The following is a 16,903-nucleotide window of genomic DNA, read 5'->3' as shown; positions in this document are numbered from 1 at the left end:
GACTGTTTCATTAAATGCTGACTTTGACCAGGGACGTCCTTGGACTGTAGAAAGGTCATTTTCCCATCAAAATGTTTTCCTGTACTCTATTTGTATTAATATTAAACCAGAGGTGACCATGTGTCGGTCTTTTCATTATGATATTTTATGTTTGAGAACATAGAGGTGATAAGAAAATCTACTACCAGCTGTTCTAGACACCAGACTGAACATTTCTAATCCACTTTGTCAATTTTCAATGTTTTCCTCCCGCTCCAGGGAGAAAAAAGAGCTGAAGAGGCAGATGGATCGAAGGAGAACAGAGAAGATCAACCAAGCGAAGACCAAAGAGAAACATCTGGCAGAAGAGTATGTCCCACAGACACACACCGACATTAATCCACTGCACAACACACTGTGCAGCTCCTCCATCCAGCAAACATGTAGCTCAAACTCAAACCCGTCTGACTGTGTGTTCCCAGGGAGAAGATCGAGATCAATAAGTCCTACGTCAATGAAGTCGTCCAGAACATAAAACGGGTGAGCGGAGGATGGAGAATCCGGATTAAAGCAGCGCAGGATTTATTTATTTTTTTGATGTTTCTTTCTATAGACTGAATACTGCCAAGACGACGATGAAAATTTAATGTGTCTATCTCTTCTGTGATCATAAAACGCTTCATAAGACTCTTTGATTGTCTGTGTGTGTGTGTTTCTGTCTGCAGCTTGAGGAGACTCAGGCGAAGCGCCACGATCAGCTGGTGGAGCAGTACAATGAGCTCCTGCAGGAGATACAAGACCAGAAACCAAAGGTGAAAACACACATTTAAACTGTCTCTCTAACCTCCCGTCATCTCTAACTCTCTCATTTTGCATACTTCACGCTCGAATGCGCCACGCAGCGAGACATTTCTTCTACACGGAGCTTCAAGCTGCTGCTGCTGCTGTCTGCAGCTCCACACCTACACACTTTAGGAACAGCGCTGACGTCAACGCGGGGCGTTTCAGTGATGTAACGCGCCCTCTGGCAGCCATGTTTGAGCTGCTAAACTGTTGGCAGTAATGGCTGACAACAGCTGGTTGCTTCTCTAAATGTACAACCCATCTGTCTCACCAGGAGGAAATTAACAAGACAAATGTCTGTGTCTTTTTTGACGTTGGAAGTGAGTCATCAACAATACATTTAGCTGATTCTTCTTATATAATGCAGCAGGAGCTCATCGCGGGATCTGCGGAGGAGAACATCAATGAAACCGAAAGATATTTGTAATACATTTGAATCAAACTCTCTCGTCTTTCTCTCCAGCTGCAAGGAGCCGTGGAGGCAGATTTCCAGGAGAAGTTCCAGTGTTTGCCGGGAGAGATCGAAGAATTCCTGCAGGACAGGAAGACGGAGGTCAGAGGTCACAGCAAGTCCCGATCGTCGACGCCACACGAGACTCTGTCGGAGGAGGACTGAAGAGAAACGAGCGAATCCAAGGGAAGTAAGAACGGGAAACACCAACAGAGGGAAGCGTCGGTGTGAAACGAGAGGAGATACAGACTGTTAATTTCTTTTTAATGGGAGAATGCTTTAATGATTTATTTTTCTGATTCCACTCGAGCATGCACTTTACTGTTCCTCAGCGTTTATTTTCTGTCACCTGTTCATTTGACAGACAACTGACACCCAACAGTTTGTACTGCATGACAACTCTATCTATCTATCTATCTATCTATCTATCTATCTATCTATCTATCTATCTTCTGTTCATACTTCTGTTCTTTATTCACATGGAGAGACGTTAATTCAATGATACACAGCCGCCACGAATCAAAAACTGCAACGTTAATTCACATAGAAAGGAAACAGTTTCACTTCTGCCACCTGAACTGTATTTTCTAAGCATTTACTCATCATTAACAGCGATGCAGCTGCTCCAGTGATACTTTCTCCAGCGGCCTTGCTGGAGCAGCTGGAGGTCAGTGGCTTTGCTGAGGGGCACTTCAGAGGGAGGAGCTCACAGTATGCTCCTCTTTCAAGATTATTAAAGTACAATTAGAAATATGTTGCGTATTATAATAGTACATGATGTGCCCAGCAGCTGTTAAGATAACGCACATACCACAGTGTAATGTGAATACTGCACACATTTTTTTAAGGACGTGGGAAATCGTGATTTTTTATGGTTTTGTGTCAAAACCCCAAGTCATGAAAAAAGCTGTTTAAAACATGAATAAAACAGAATGTGATTATTTCCCTTTTGACATAAACTCAATTGAAAACAGTACAAAAACAATATATTCACTGATTTTTGTAAAAATTTGATGCCAGCAACACCTTTCAAACATTTTATTTATTTTTATTTTTATTTAACCTTTATGTTGCCAGTTATGTTCCCGTTCAGAGTCCTGGCCGAGACAGCAGCATTAAAAGTGTTTCACATGAATCAAACAACAACTTAAAACATAAAAATGTTCACATAAGAGAAACAAACGACTTTAAACAATCAGTTCCAAGTGTTCAGTGCCCAAATAGTCCTTAATCCTATTTTTATAATCCTCCATTGCCTCAGTGGGCTTCAGGTGCGAGTGATGGCGTAGTCAGGAAAGAAAAACGAGGAGGCAGGAGGCAGTTCATGCAAAAATGTACAAAGATTTTAAAAAGACGACCGCTCAGCCTCCTCATACAAGTTCTCCTAAAGACGCAGCTCTCTTGCAAACCATCACATTCTGTTTTTATTCACGTTTGAAACAGCTTTCACTTCGGGGTGGACAGTTTTGTTTGTTTTTTTTGTACCTGATTATCATTTAGAAGCTGACAGTCATCTGTATAACATGTAAGACTGAGTTCACACTATTACTGAGTATGTTGAGTGAGGTAAAGAGTTTACAGAGGACAAAGAAACAGGCTGTACTTTGTATTTTACGAGATTTATGCTGTCGACTACAACTGGATCATTTATCACAACCTTTAATAGTTTGATTATGCATTTATTTATTTATTTATTTATTTATTCATGAGATGTGGGGATTAATCTCAGTGGCGATTTTTATTAAGTTACTAACATCATATATGATAGTGTGACTGTTAGCTTAAGACATTTATAGACCTGTGGACTTTAGCTTCAATAGTGTTTAAGAGAAAGAAGAGGATTTGCACAGAAACGTTGTGGGATAAGAACAAACTCTTGCAATTTCACCGTTTTTTTTATTTCTTTTGTTTGAGTTTTCTGGCCGAGCAGCGACATCCGATCAGTTTCCTCCGACTGCTACACAAAACGCTCTGACAGTTGGACGTCCTGTTAGATGAAGAGCCTCAAAGTCTGCTGCCACTGCATGATTTATTTGTTTTGATGTGAAAGTTGTTTAACATAGTTATCATTCTGATGATCTATTTATTTATTAATTGTTATTTTCATGATAATTAAGGACCGAGAGCGTAAACAATTTGTTTCAGAGTGCACAGTTTTTGTAAAAAAAAATATGTAAAATGAATGGAGCTCGTCACTCTTTGTACAGTGATCTTCCAGAAACATATTTGTTGGAACATTTTCCATGTTTTTGTTTTTTCCTCTGGACTTATTCTAACTAAGGCTTCAGCGTGTGTTCAACAACCTTTTTGCCGGGAACCGTTCCTCCAGATTTAAGCCACTGCTGATCGAGATTGAACAATCATGGCCACGGCCCGTTATCTGACCTCGTTAAGGTAGCCTACACTGCAATATTTATAGACTCAGCTGCTAACTCTTGTGTGCTAACGTTAAAGTACCTCACTATTCTGTCACCACTTTAGGTCGAAATTATCTGTTTAAAACACGTTGAAGTCTGCAAAAAGTGGCTGAGGTTCTCCAACAAAACGCCTTGTTGAACGCACCCCTGCTTTAGTGATTAAACTGAGCATGCTTTTATCGTCTTGGATTTCTCCGCCAGTTGAATTGTTTCTTGGTTTTACTGAATGCTATTTTAACTGAAAGACTATTAAAACTATTTGATCTAAAAATGAGGTGTTATCAGTTGATATTCCTGGTCCGACTGCTGTGTTATCTTTTTAAGATGCACGGATGAGGCGTAGGAGAGCACAGAGATAATTACTGTTGTCAGTCACATCGACTGCGTTCGTGTCCGTGCACAAAACTTCGCAGTGATTTTGTGTGTGCTTAAGATAATGTGGGCTTTCACAGGGAGGCAGCGTGCTGTCACGGGGGAGGAAAATGGAGGAGGGTTTTTATAAGCTGGGAGATGGTCCGTCAGTCTCTGCCTGTCGATGTCACTGACAGCATGGACACTTAATCAATAGTTATACGTTCAGTATATGTTGTTTTTTTTAGCCTGTTGTGGGCGGCTCATTTGTTTCTCAAATCAGCCGCTGTTGCTTTTGCAAGGTTATTTGCATTTTTTTCTCACTATTTGTGTTACTTTCTTCATAGTAATAGTAATATTATTGTCCTTTTTAACCTTTTCAACCCTCAAAGACTGATATTTAGTTATTGATCTGAAATGTTTAATAACTTTTGAACCACAAATTCTATCCATAAGCTTTAAAAACTAATGTAAAGTAGAGTTTCTAAGCTTTTCAGTGTCACACGTGTCTTGTTTGGGCGTTCAGGGCCTCCGTAGTAAACATGATTACACCATCACGATCTGCAGCATTGATTTGTCAAGTCAACACACAAGTTTCTTCCTCTGGGCCAACGGGCAACGGACCTTCAATGAATCATATATTTCTCTCTAATATATTTTTGGTCGGTAATATTGGATCACAAAAAGAAACAAAGAACACCTGAGATGTTATAATAATTGGCTAAAGTACATATTTTAAATTAAAAAAGTATTACATCTCCTGAGTTCACAGTAAAAAGAAAAAACACCAAATTTTGACTGCCATTTTTTTTAATTCTGGTAAATTTATCCACTCTCAGGCAAAGCAAATGTAAAATCAGGATGTTAAATGAGCCAGACTGAAACTTAAGTTTCTACTGAATCAAATGATGTATGCTGACTCCTGGCAGAGGGTGGGGAAAACTAAATAAATACAGGCCAGTCAGGCGTCACAAAAATGGCTTGCAAAAACAAATAAACTTCAAATAATCCTTGGACTGAATGAAATTGGGGTCTGTTGTCAGATTAGTGTCAGTTTAACGGGTCCTTGATGTGTCAAACTTTGAGAACCACTTCAACAACCACCCAACACTCTGGACTTCAGCAGGTGATGTACACATACTGATTATCAGGGAGAGTCCTGTTTTTCATCATCCTCTCCCGGTTTCCTCCAAAGGGTCGCAATTCTCCTGTATCCTCCTGAGTTATGATTCATTTTTCACACCTTTTTCTCCACAACAGCAACAATCTCTGGCACCGTACAGCGTGGTGGTAGTTTGCTGTGAAGTTGCACCTCGTTCTTCTCGGTGAGCGAGAGATCGAGAAGAAAAGAAGATACTCATATTTCAAAACATTTAAAGATTTAAAGATTTAAATGCCATTTTTATTGCCAAAGAGTCACACAAATTCACACTAATAGAGCAAATTATTCTCCTTTCTTCTTTCCTAAGAATTTTAAATAAAATTAAAGGTATTTAACAGAAAAATGCTGTTGCAGTGTACTTCAGGAAGATACCAGAATGAGGGAAACAAGGTCTCTGAAACTCAATTTCTTTAGACTGGGCTTTGGGTTAGATATCGTCCTTATCTCAAGGAGCTCTCGAGGTTGGCAAGAACAGGTGCTGCTCGCTGTGGAGAGGTGGTGAATGAAAACAGTTGAGCTGTGAGCCAGAAAACCAAAATAATGAGCTGAAAATTGCTGAAACGCTCCATAGTGCAGAGAGAAAGAAACTGCAGAGTACGATGATAATTCTCTGTTGGCTTCTCTCTGCGAGTGACACCTCTGACAGGCGCACACTGCAGTCGTGGTAGCTGCTGCTGCGAGGTGTTAACATGTTGGACATGTGTGTGATGTGTTTCAGACTGTTGTTGGGCTCTGCTGCCTCCAAGTGGCCAGATGAGTGAATCACCTTGTAAACATGAAGCACTGGAAAATAAAGAATAAACACAAAGCCTCGCTTATAGGTTTCAGTTTGAAGAGGGAAAAGCTGGAAATCTAAGGAGGAAGGAGAAAAGTTTTGTAACTTTATAAAGAAGGAATAGTTTCTGTTAGCACGTGTTCACTGTGATCATTAAATGAATCAGAAATACTTTATTGATTCCTGAGCGGGACAGCCGGTGACGTTACAGCTGCTTCCTCTAGAATAGAAATGTCACAGAAATTATAAGAAAATTTTTTTTTTAAATAATGATAAGAAACAAAAGTGTGTAAAAATTAAAACTTAGAAAATTAAAATAGACAATAAAAATGTAAAATTATGTTAAAGCTACAATATATGACACCTAGTGGTGTAAAGTTTTTTTGTGATGTACGGTAGCACTGAGGGTTAAAACACAGCAGCATTTCAGAAAACACAATAATGTTTCACACGACACAACATTTCAGGAAAAATCAAAACATTTTACAAAACACAACAACATTTGAAGTTTTGTTGTGGTTTATGAAATGTTGTTGTGTTTTGTGAAATGTTGTGTTTATTAAATTAAATGTTGTTGTGTTTCTTGAATTGTCTTTGTGTTTTCCAAAATCTTGTGTCTTGTGAAATCTTGTGTGTTAAAGTTTGTTGTGTTTTGACCCTTGGGGCCACCATACACACATACATATGACAGCAATCAACATTTCAGAAAGTACGACATTTACCATTTTGTGAAGTTTTGTTGTGGTTTATAAAATGTTGTTTAGTTTTGTGAAATGTTTTGTTAATTAAATGTTGTTGTGTTTCTTGAATTGTCTCGGCGTCTTCCAAAATGTTGTGTTTTGTTAAATTTTGCTGTGTTTTGACCCTTGGGGCCACCATACACACATACATATAACAGTAATCAACATTTCAGAAAATACAACATTTCACACTTTGTGAAGTTTTGTTAAATGTTGTTGTTGTGTTTCTTGAATTGTCTTTGTGTTTTCCAAAGTATTGTGTCTTGTGAAATCTTGTGTGTTAAAGTTTGTTGTGTTTTGACTCTTTGGGCCACCATACAAACATACATTCAACTCTAATCAATGAAATTATGTTTAAGAAGGAGATGCTGCTGTTTTAAAATGAAGTTTATAGCATCATAAAGAAAAGTACTTCCACAGTCCTGCAGGCTTAGCGATGATGCTGCTGCCTGCAGCCTCTCTTCTCTCCGCCAGATGGCAGCACCGCGCCGTAAATGACCTTCCTCTCTCTCCGTAGAAGAAGAGCTGCAGCCCCCTCAGCATCAGCACCAGCAGAGACGTCTCCCTCCTCGCCTCCTCTCGCCTCCTCTCTCCTCTGCTCTCCTCTCCTCTCCGTCCACTGCGGAACATCGGGCCCGTTCTCCTCCCATCGCTCCGCCAGCGGCAGACCCAGCTCGCCATGGACAACTCCGGCAAAGAGAAGGAGGCCATGCAGCTGATGGCTGAGGCAGACAAGAAGGTCAAAGCGTCCGGATCCTTCCTCGGAGGGATGTTCGGGTAAAGGATGTCTCTGTTTACCTCCATGTCATTTTGGTGTGTGTGTGTGTGTGTGTGTGTGTGTGCGGGGAGGAGGGGGGGGATTCCTGCACGCAGGGCCCCGCACAGCCTGTCGACCACCGTAAAATCATGAAAATACTCTTATAATAATCTTATTATAAGCCTGATGCGTCCCCGTGGTGCTGAACAATGAGCTCAGAGGCCTCATCAAGCCATTTATCTTCAGTATTTAAAGCCTGTTTCCTTTAATGTTCCTCTGTCGGAGCTGCAGCTCTCACGGTCACATTGTGTCCTAATGTCTCATCACAGCATCTTTATGTCGGATCACACACACACACACAAAAAAAAAAATCTGAGCTGTCATCGCAGATGCTGTGGCCTGCGTGTCGTGGCCTGTCACGCAAGAGGAATGTTAATGTGCTGCGGGAGAGAGAGGAGGGGAGGGGAGGGGGAAGAGCGGGGTGGTACAGAGCGTGAGGCCGAGGAGAGGTGCAGGGAGGCGGGGACGCTGTGCGGGGAACCAGTCGGTGGTGATGTGGTGATGCGGGGGCTGGTTGTTGTTTTTTTTTTCTTTCGTGTGTGTGTGTGTGTGTGTGTGTGTGTGTGTGTGTGTGTGTGGGAGGGGCGGATGATTACAAGTAAAATGGAAACACTGGAATATAAGATAGATAGATAGATAGATAGATAGATAGATAGATAGATCATTCAGCTGATTGATCATTTCACTGACTGCCTGAGGCTATTGATGGATGACTGCTCATCCTGGGAGATGCATTAGGCTGATGAGGGAGCTCCAGCATCTGCAGACCTACAGTCATTATGTTGAGTGATATTTTACACACCTGTGTTTTGAATGTTGCATGCAGTGCATATGGCAGAAACCAAAGATTATTTTCATTATTGATCGATCTGCCAGTTATTAATGTTTTAGTCCATAAAATGTGAATGAATCATGAAAAATGCTGATCGCAGCCTCCCAGAGCCCCAAAGTGTCGTCTTCGATTTGCTTCTTCCGTCCAACAAACAGTCCAAAACCAGGGACTTTTATTTCAATTTCATTTAGTAGCAGTGACGATGCAGTTCCAGTACAGAAACCAAAGTGCTGCACAGAGTTTACCTCTACTGCTCCTAAGTTATTTATCTTAGGCTACTGGACTTTAAAGAAGCGTCTTGGATGGGAGGTGAAACATCTTCAAGAAACTAAAACAAGTCCAGTTGCCTACGATTCACCACTCAGAGTAACCACGACCTGGATGACTGAGAATCTTCACCAACACATTGCTTTTTCAACTCGTGCCCCTCGTTGGCCTTTTACATGTGTAATTAAAACACAGGCTCCAGTTTTTAATCGTCAGGATCATAAAACCACAGCGCGCAATAGACATACGGTGCTACATCAACACGCTGTGGCCGTACCGGCAGTAAAATGCTTATAAACCAGCCACAACCCACATAAAATCATAAACAAATATATATTCATATTTCCAGGGAATGCCAAATACTCGGATAATAATCAAAAAATGTCCCCGATGAAATAAAACGGGAAAACTGAAGGCATAAATCACAAGTGATCAATACACACATATCTGACTTCAGTGTACAATTAGATGAAGATGTGTTCTGTTGGTTTGCACTTAACCTTTGTTGTAAAAGATTTTATAACACGTTTTACATCTTCCTGATATAAAATCAATGTTATTGATGAATAACATGATAATAAATGCTGCAGTCAGGCCCGAGAACTGAAATGGGTCACATCTGTTCTCCCCTCATGGTACCAGCAGCATGTTTTTTTAATGAGCCTCAGCCCCGAGTTAAGAGATGGAGTAAACTCAGCCGGGGTCATTTCAGCAGCACTTCTCTGTCGATTTCAATTCTGATGATGTTTTAAGAGATTTTTTCATTTCATTTGCAGGAATCATAATATTTTACTTCACACGTGATACTGTCGCTGCGATGCCTGCTGCAGAAACACACATGTAGGAATCATGTGACGTTAATTTTTAAAAGATATGTTATAAGTTATTTGAAACTACAAAACAGAGGAAATAAACGTCATTTAACCACATCTCTAAATGCACAAAGAGCTAGTCATTCACTCTGTGGCTACAACAATGGCTGCAAAAAACTTTTAACGGATAAAATTCTATCAAAGAAAATAAAAAAATGCACATCTCTGTTGTGCAGTTGCACGCAACAAATCCCAGTTTGTAACCTCGCTCGGTCTACAGTTTCTCCTTCACCAAACACACACAGAGCTCCGTCACATGGAGAGTGATGTAAACACTGTGTGAACTAGTTCATGCTGCAGTCACATGGCCACAGATATAGGCTAGATAAGAATCAAACATGGTTCAAGTATAAAACTGAGGCGCATGTGAGCTTTACTAAATCAGATTTGTGTCTCACAGGAGGCAAAATATTAGATTTTAGAGGGTTTCACCTGCAGGGTGAACGTATCCTCAGCTGCCCTCCGCCGTGACGTCCTTCAGCTGGACTGCACCGCATGCTAGGTTAAAATATGCAGAGTGACAGTTTGCAAAATGAAGATGAATGCTCAGTGAAATTAAGCTTTTTTTTTTTTATCTTAGAAATGCATCACAACGTCATGGGCTCAGAAAAAAGGAAAGGAAGTGATTCATTTTGTTTGTCTTTGCCTTTTTCCTGTGTGTTACAGAGGAAACCATAAGGTGGAGGATGCCTGTGAAATGTACGCCAGAGCAGCCAACATGTTTAAGATGGCAAAGAACTGGAGTGGTATGTGACACACACTCATCATAAAGACAAAAAACATACACACCTAAATCAGAGCACAAATAAACAAACTCCCACACAAACACCAACACAGACACACACAGTTAATTGAATGTTTTAACGGGAGGTAAATGATTCACCAGCCTGTGCAGCAGTGAGAGCTTTTTGAACGTACACAAGCACAGGACTCAGATACGAAAAATTCAGGACAGAATGGACAAACAAGTGAGGCAAACATGGCTGCAGATCCCAGCGTGTGCTCTCCGGGATCCAATAATAGCTGCTGCTGAGCAGAACTTAGCTGTTCAGATGTGTTTGATGGTTCTGCCGGCTGATGTGTGTCGACAGCCTGAATCATGAACACAGTCACGTAGTTTGGCGAGAGTGCACATTTAAAAAAATTGCCTTCTCGTATTTTAGTGCATTCATTTAAACTGTGACTCTGCGTGTGTGTGTGTGTGTGTGTGTAGCCGCGGGGAATGCGTTCTGTCAGGCAGCTCGGCTCCACATGCAGCTGCAGAACAAACTGGACTCCGCCACCAGCTTCGTCGACGCCGGCAACGCCTACAAGAAGGCCGACCCACAGGGTGAGCGCCGCGTGTGTGTCTAACAAACACACACAGGAAAACATACAAACACACACACACATAGTTGATTTAGTATTCCAGTATGTGTGCAGCTCGGCTCTGTCGCAGTTCCTCCAACAAACTAACATTTCATTTTTTAACAGTTTGTCTTTCATTTAAATCATCAACTTTAATCAGTATCAGTCGTTCCTGTTAAGATAAATTCACTTAAATCACCTTCAGCTGTCTGCTGAGTTCACTGTCATGTTTCCTAATCCATAATTTTGCCCAAATTTGCCTTCTATCCTCCATTGCTTCGTCTTTTTTTACACAAATTGCAGCATAAATGAACAAAGTTTATAGTTTATTGATGAATTATGGTCCACTTTTTATTCATTCTGCTGTCCTTCCTCTGTATTTACAGAGTTGTACAGTTATTAAGACTAAAAACATGTTCGTATGTTGGCAGAAATCAGTCTTCATGTGTTCTGTGTCGGGTCTTTGCAAGTTTCATTGGTCCTCAGGTTTGCTCCTGATATTAGTTCTGCTTAAAGGAGACGTATTATGCTCATATTCAGGTTCGTAATTGTATTTTTGGTTAGTACTAGAATAGGTTTACGTGCTTCAATGCTCAAAAAACATGTCAGTATTCCTGTTCCTCCTCCTGAATACTCAGTCTGCTCTGATTGGTCAGCTGACGCACACCCGAGCCAGCAATGCTCAACAGCAGCTGTGCCAAATAAATCGTTACGTGCCAAACTAGCCGCTATGCAGCAAATTACGCAAATGTGTGACTTGGCGACGTAGTGTCACAAAGTCACTGAATTTAAGGCGGGACCGCTGACGAGGCGTTTCAGGAGCAGTGTTTTCTGCGGGAGAGAGGAGCTTCAGCAGCTGTATTGCTACTTTTAATCAGATAAAAGAGTACTTCTTCCATCGCTGGTGTTTAGCTGCCTCTTTTTCTTCATAATTGTGGCACTTGGCAGACCGCACATGATGAAAAGGGAAAAGCCTCTGTATAACTTCCCTCCACAGCCAGAGTTTGGACCCTCAGGTAGTATTGTTGCAAGATTAAAATGGGTCCCTGGTTCATTCGAGGAAATTGATATCTGGGTTATGCTGCAACAGCTCTCCTGCCTCCCTGTGATGAGCTTAATAAAATACTGTGGGTTAGCAGGTTAGCAGTCACAGGGGGGAGGAAGCTGGGAGAGTTTTAATTTGACTGAACAGACTCAGACGGCTGCAGCAGACACTTTCTTTCTCGTGTTCATAACATCCCTGCTTACGTTCTTCTCTGTCTGCCTCCAGAGGCCATCAACTGTTTAAATCAGGCCATCGACATCTACACTGACATGGTAAGCTCTGCCTCCACCATTCATCTGCTCTGTGACGACCATCCTTATCTCTGAGTAACACCCTGTATGTGTGTGTGTGTGTGTGTGTGTGTGTGTGTGTTACAGGGTCGGTTTACCATCGCAGCCAAACATCACATCACTATAGCTGAGATTTATGAGGCTGAGCTGGTTGATATTGAGAAGGTGCGTGAGGGGGGAGAAGAGTATTCATTGTAATTTAATCAAACTTTTTTGTTGTTAATTTCCATTTAAATAATGATTTTATGTGCTGACAAACATGTTTTGTTTTCAGGCCATCGCCCACTATGAGCAGGCAGCAGACTACTACAAGGGAGAAGAATCCAACAGGTACGTGTGCTGTTTAATACTGCAGTAAAGAAGTAACCACAAGTTATACTTGAATAAAAGTAAAGATATTGTGTTCAAATATAACTTTGCTAGAAGTGAGAGTCATCCATGTGCATAGTACTTGAGTAAAAGTGTTAAAGTATCCGATATTAGATGCACTTAAGTTGTCAATTTTCTGGCAATGAATTTATTTACGTGTAAAAAAGTACAAGTAAAAGCAAATTCTACGTTTATTTACATATATATTATTTATCATTTATTCATTTATATTTATCAGATCAGATATTCAGTGTTTTTTATCTGATTGTTGATACAATAAATACATAAAAAATGCAATTTTTGCTCTGCGATCTGCAAAGTAGCTGGTTTCTAAAATTAACAAATACATGTTGTGAATTAAAAGTTTGAGTTTTGCCTCCAAAATGTGTTGAAGTTGAAGCATCGAGTATCAGAAAATGGAAATACCAGTACGCAAGTGAAGTACAAATATCTGAAAATTGTACTTAAGTGCAGCACTTAAGTAAATGTACTTAGTTACATGCCAAATACACAACGTCATCAGAACATTACTCTGCAACTATCTGGATAATCTTCCAGTTGTTTGAGTCAAGTTTTAAGTGATTATGTCAAACATTTTCTGCTTTTCTTTTTCTTTTATTACATTTTTAATATCATTTTAATATCTTTCGGTGTTATGTGCTTTTTCATGACATTTTCTAAACTAAAAATGAATCAAGGAATCAAGAAAAAAATTGAAAATTGATCAATAGTGACAACATAATCCTTAGTTGCAGCCCTGTGCCTGTACAATATATCATCATGCATGTACATACATATATACTGTGTATTTTCTCTATGTAGCTAACTTGTGCTCAGCTGTTTTGCACCATAATTAGATGCTGACAGTGCACTAAAATGAGACAAAGTGATCACTCCCACTCCTATAGATTTATATGAGAGCGCAGTCTGGTGGCCTTTACAGTCGAGTCGTACATCATCTACATCAGACTTGTGTATGAAAGCTCAGTCTGGTAAATGTTCCTCTTATTACATTCAGGCAGTGAGCATGATGGTGGAGACAATAATAATACACTTATACTCGTGTTTGTGTGTGTGTGTGTGTGTGTGTGTGTGTGTGTGTGTGTGTGTGTGTGTGTGTGTGTGTGTGTGTGTGTGTGTGTGTTTGTGGTTCAGCTCAGCCAACAAATGTCTCCTGAAGGTCGGACACTACAGCGCTCAGCTGGAGCAGTACCAGAAAGCTATTGAAATCTACGAACAGGTAATGGACGAGTAACACCTGTACATGGTAATGAAAATGAAGACAATGTCCCTTTAATAAACAAAGGATTAACACGATTAAAACATCCTATCTGATCACGTGCCGCCCTAAAACTCAGTAACTGTGTGTGTTTATCTGCACTTGTGTGTGTTTCAGGTTGCTATGAGCACCATGGACAATCCTCTGTTGAAGTACAACGCCAAAGAGTATTTCTTCAAGGCTTCACTGTGTCACTTCATAGTGGACGAACTGAACGCCAAGGTAACACACACACACACACACACACACACACACACTGCTGAACGTGTACACAGACTGTCAGACAGCCAGTTACACACACGGATACCGATGCATGCGCTGTATTTTAGAGAGAGATATTACATTCTTGTGATGCTTCAGAGAGCTGACTTGACTGACATGATTCCCCAAATAAATTATCATAATGAAATCAATGGTATTACATTACTTTTATTCACTATACGATAGTTCATATACGTAGTTCGTAGGGTGTTTTATTGAAGATTGAGAATTTTAGACCCGGTCCTCAAAAAACAGAAGCGTGTAAGCTTATTTCTAAATTCAGTACTTCTGAATTTATGAATAAAGCATGTGGAAAAAAGTCACATCATTGACCTGTAATGTGATGCTTAGTAATAGCTTTAAATACCTTAAAGTCTTGTGTGGTGACCTTGTCTGTAGATGTAACATGAATTAATTTATGTGTGTGTGTGTGTCAGTTGGCCATAGAGAAGTACGAGGAGATGTTTCCAGCCTTCTCAGACTCCAGAGAGCTCAAACTGTTAAAGGTAATCTCTTTTTTTCTTCAAACTAAACAAGCTAACACTTCAATATATCGAAAAAAGGTGTTTCGTAAAGACATTTTTATTATATGACCTTCTGAGTGTGCATACATATTGTGTTTGCTGCTGTTATCTGTGTGAATTTTCAGTCACATTAAAAATAATGTTGCTTATTCGTGATTCTTTACTGGATTCACATTAGCTTCCACAAAGTGGTTGCTAGTCTTGCTCATCTCCATATCAACATAACAACCACATAAAAAGTAAAAAAAATACAAATTAAGATAGCGCAGCATCAATATGATGACTTTGATTTCACAAAAAGCAAGAAATGTCTTATTCATTTTTGTTAGTTGATGTGGAATGAAGTTCTTTCTTTTTTTTTCTACCCCACTAAATGTATCTGATAACTTAAGTTACTTGTTCCTTTGTGAATTTAAAGCAATAATGCAAAATATAATCAACAACAACATGATAATGCATTATTTTAGATCCCCTGGGGGTAAATTCACCAGCTGCCTCTTTTTTTACTTTATGACACTTCCACACATGGTGACAGGAGCAGCTTCTGTATCACCTCACCTCACAGTGGGAGTCAGGACCCTGAGGTGGTATTGATTAAGATTAAAAATAGGTCCTTAAGTCACATGTTTCGTTGCCACAGAAACTCCTAGATGCCCACGAGGAGCAGAACAGCGAGGCGTTCACAGAGGCCGTCAAGGATTTCGACTCGGTGTCTCGTCTGGACCAGTGGTTGACCACGATGCTGCTGCGCATCAAAAAGACCATCCAGGGAGACGCTGGGGACCTGAAATAGAGAAAAAAGTAGAGAAGGGGGAGACAAGGGAGGGAGACAAGGGGAGAGGGAATAAAACAAAAGAGAGATGAAAGATAAGATAAGAAAGTGGGGGTAAAAGAGAGGGAGGGCGGGACTGAGGGAGTTTACAGTTGTACATATCAATCTGCATGTGACCCCCCAACTAGCTAAGCATCACCTTTAAACGACCCCGTGTCCCTGTTCCTGCAGTATTGCTCTCGTAACACTGGACTGACTTGTACTTAAAGAGAAAGAATGGAAATAAAAAGTGTGTGTGTGTGAGAGAGAGAGAGTGTGTGTGTGTGTGTGTGAGAGAGTGTGTGTGTGTGTGTCCACTGCAGTAAAGTAAATCATAATTTGACGGGAAAGTGTGCAGCTCATATCAGATTTAAGGATATATGTTAATGAAAAGGGATACTAATGTTATTTATGAGATTATGAATATTTATTGTCAATACTGAGAATATTATTTATTGTTTATTATGGTGCTCAGTGTTACGACTTGTCTTAATATTTTAGGTATTAGCCTCTCTCCTCTCCTCTTTTATTCTCCTTCACTTCCTCTCCTCATCTGTCCGCCCTCGTCTCCCTCTCCCCCCTCGTCCTCCCCTCACCCCTCCGAGTCAGTAATATCGCCCTTTGTGATTGGTTGGTTCTTTGTTGGTCGGTGCAGTCAGCCGCCAGCGCTCACTCCCGTCTCTGCCTCGTTTGTGCATGTCTGTTGTCATGTTGATGTAAGTGTTCTCCGTGTCGTGCTAACGTGTGAACAACATACATGTAGCCTGGTATCATTTGTGTGAAATCAGTAAATATGTACCTCAGATACCGAGTTGAAATAAAAACATCATCGCTCCAGATATCTGACTGCTTCCTGGTGTATTATTAATGCATTTAGTACTTTGTTTAATGCAACAACTAGCAGGCTGTGATGATGTTGATAGAGAGTTGTGGGATACTAAAAGCTGGGATGATAGGGACTGATCGATTAATTGCCGATCTTGTTACAAATTACAAATACTTGCTTATCAAAATACAAAATACTGGTATGAGAAATTTATTTTTCATTAAAAAACAAGCATTTATAACTTAAAAAAGATGTAAAGATATTGTATACAAGCTGATATTTATACATTTTAGTCACTTAGTAGCCTCAGTATGTGTTGGATTTTGTTTCCAGTTGTTGAATAGCGACAAAAAGTAATTATTTGTGTTATTTAGTTTATTATTTCAGTAACTTGGTGTTTAATTCAGCTGTTCCTGATGTAGCCTGCTCTGATTTGTATCAGACATCGATTATGTCAGATTTAAAAGTTTTCTAATAGAAAAAATGTATGAAGTATTTAAGAATTTGCTTAAAATGTTCATTCCTTCCAGAAACTCTGATCACTAACATGTGATTGCTTTTGTATGGAGTGCATGTGAGTGCAATTCCCCATCTAGGGTCTAAATATTCAACGTAAACTGCCTTTTTTAGACTGCGTAGTTCTCA

At 40.1% G+C, this 16,903-nt stretch overlaps 2 protein-coding genes across 2 annotated transcripts in view; both read left to right on the top strand.

Annotated features, from left to right (window-relative positions):
- The window catches only part of LOC311270290 (1-phosphatidylinositol 4,5-bisphosphate phosphodiesterase beta-1-like), a 29,195-nt gene extending 25,231 nt beyond the window's left edge, over window positions 1–3,964 (top strand). The window contains exons 29-32 of the mRNA XM_084375070.1: window positions 259–348; window positions 462–519; window positions 705–791; window positions 1,286–3,964. Coding sequence (XP_084231196.1) covers window positions 259–348; window positions 462–519; window positions 705–791; window positions 1,286–1,438 — 388 coding nt within the window. The 3' untranslated portion in view covers window positions 1,439–3,964. The remainder of the gene's footprint in view (window positions 1–258; window positions 349–461; window positions 520–704; window positions 792–1,285) is intronic.
- Window positions 3,965–7,241: 3,277 nt separating this feature from the next.
- napba (N-ethylmaleimide-sensitive factor attachment protein, beta a) lies at window positions 7,242–16,271 on the top strand. The gene is made up of 10 exons (XM_084376047.1): window positions 7,242–7,495; window positions 10,173–10,252; window positions 10,720–10,836; window positions 12,124–12,170; window positions 12,276–12,353; window positions 12,463–12,518; window positions 13,713–13,797; window positions 13,954–14,058; window positions 14,535–14,603; window positions 15,262–16,271. Exons 1-10 carry the CDS (start codon window positions 7,398–7,400, stop codon window positions 15,412–15,414), a joined length of 888 nt encoding a protein of 295 aa, XP_084232173.1. The 5' UTR covers window positions 7,242–7,397; the 3' UTR covers window positions 15,415–16,271.
- The last annotated feature ends 632 nt before the right edge of the window (window positions 16,272–16,903 follow it).

Source organism: Pagrus pagrus, assembly GCF_965226575.1.
Source record: "Pagrus pagrus genome assembly, chromosome: 15".
Taxonomy (NCBI): Eukaryota; Metazoa; Chordata; class Actinopteri; order Spariformes; family Sparidae; genus Pagrus; species Pagrus pagrus.
The sequence above is the reverse complement of the archived record's forward strand: the minus strand, read 5'-3'. Positions and strand labels throughout refer to the sequence as shown.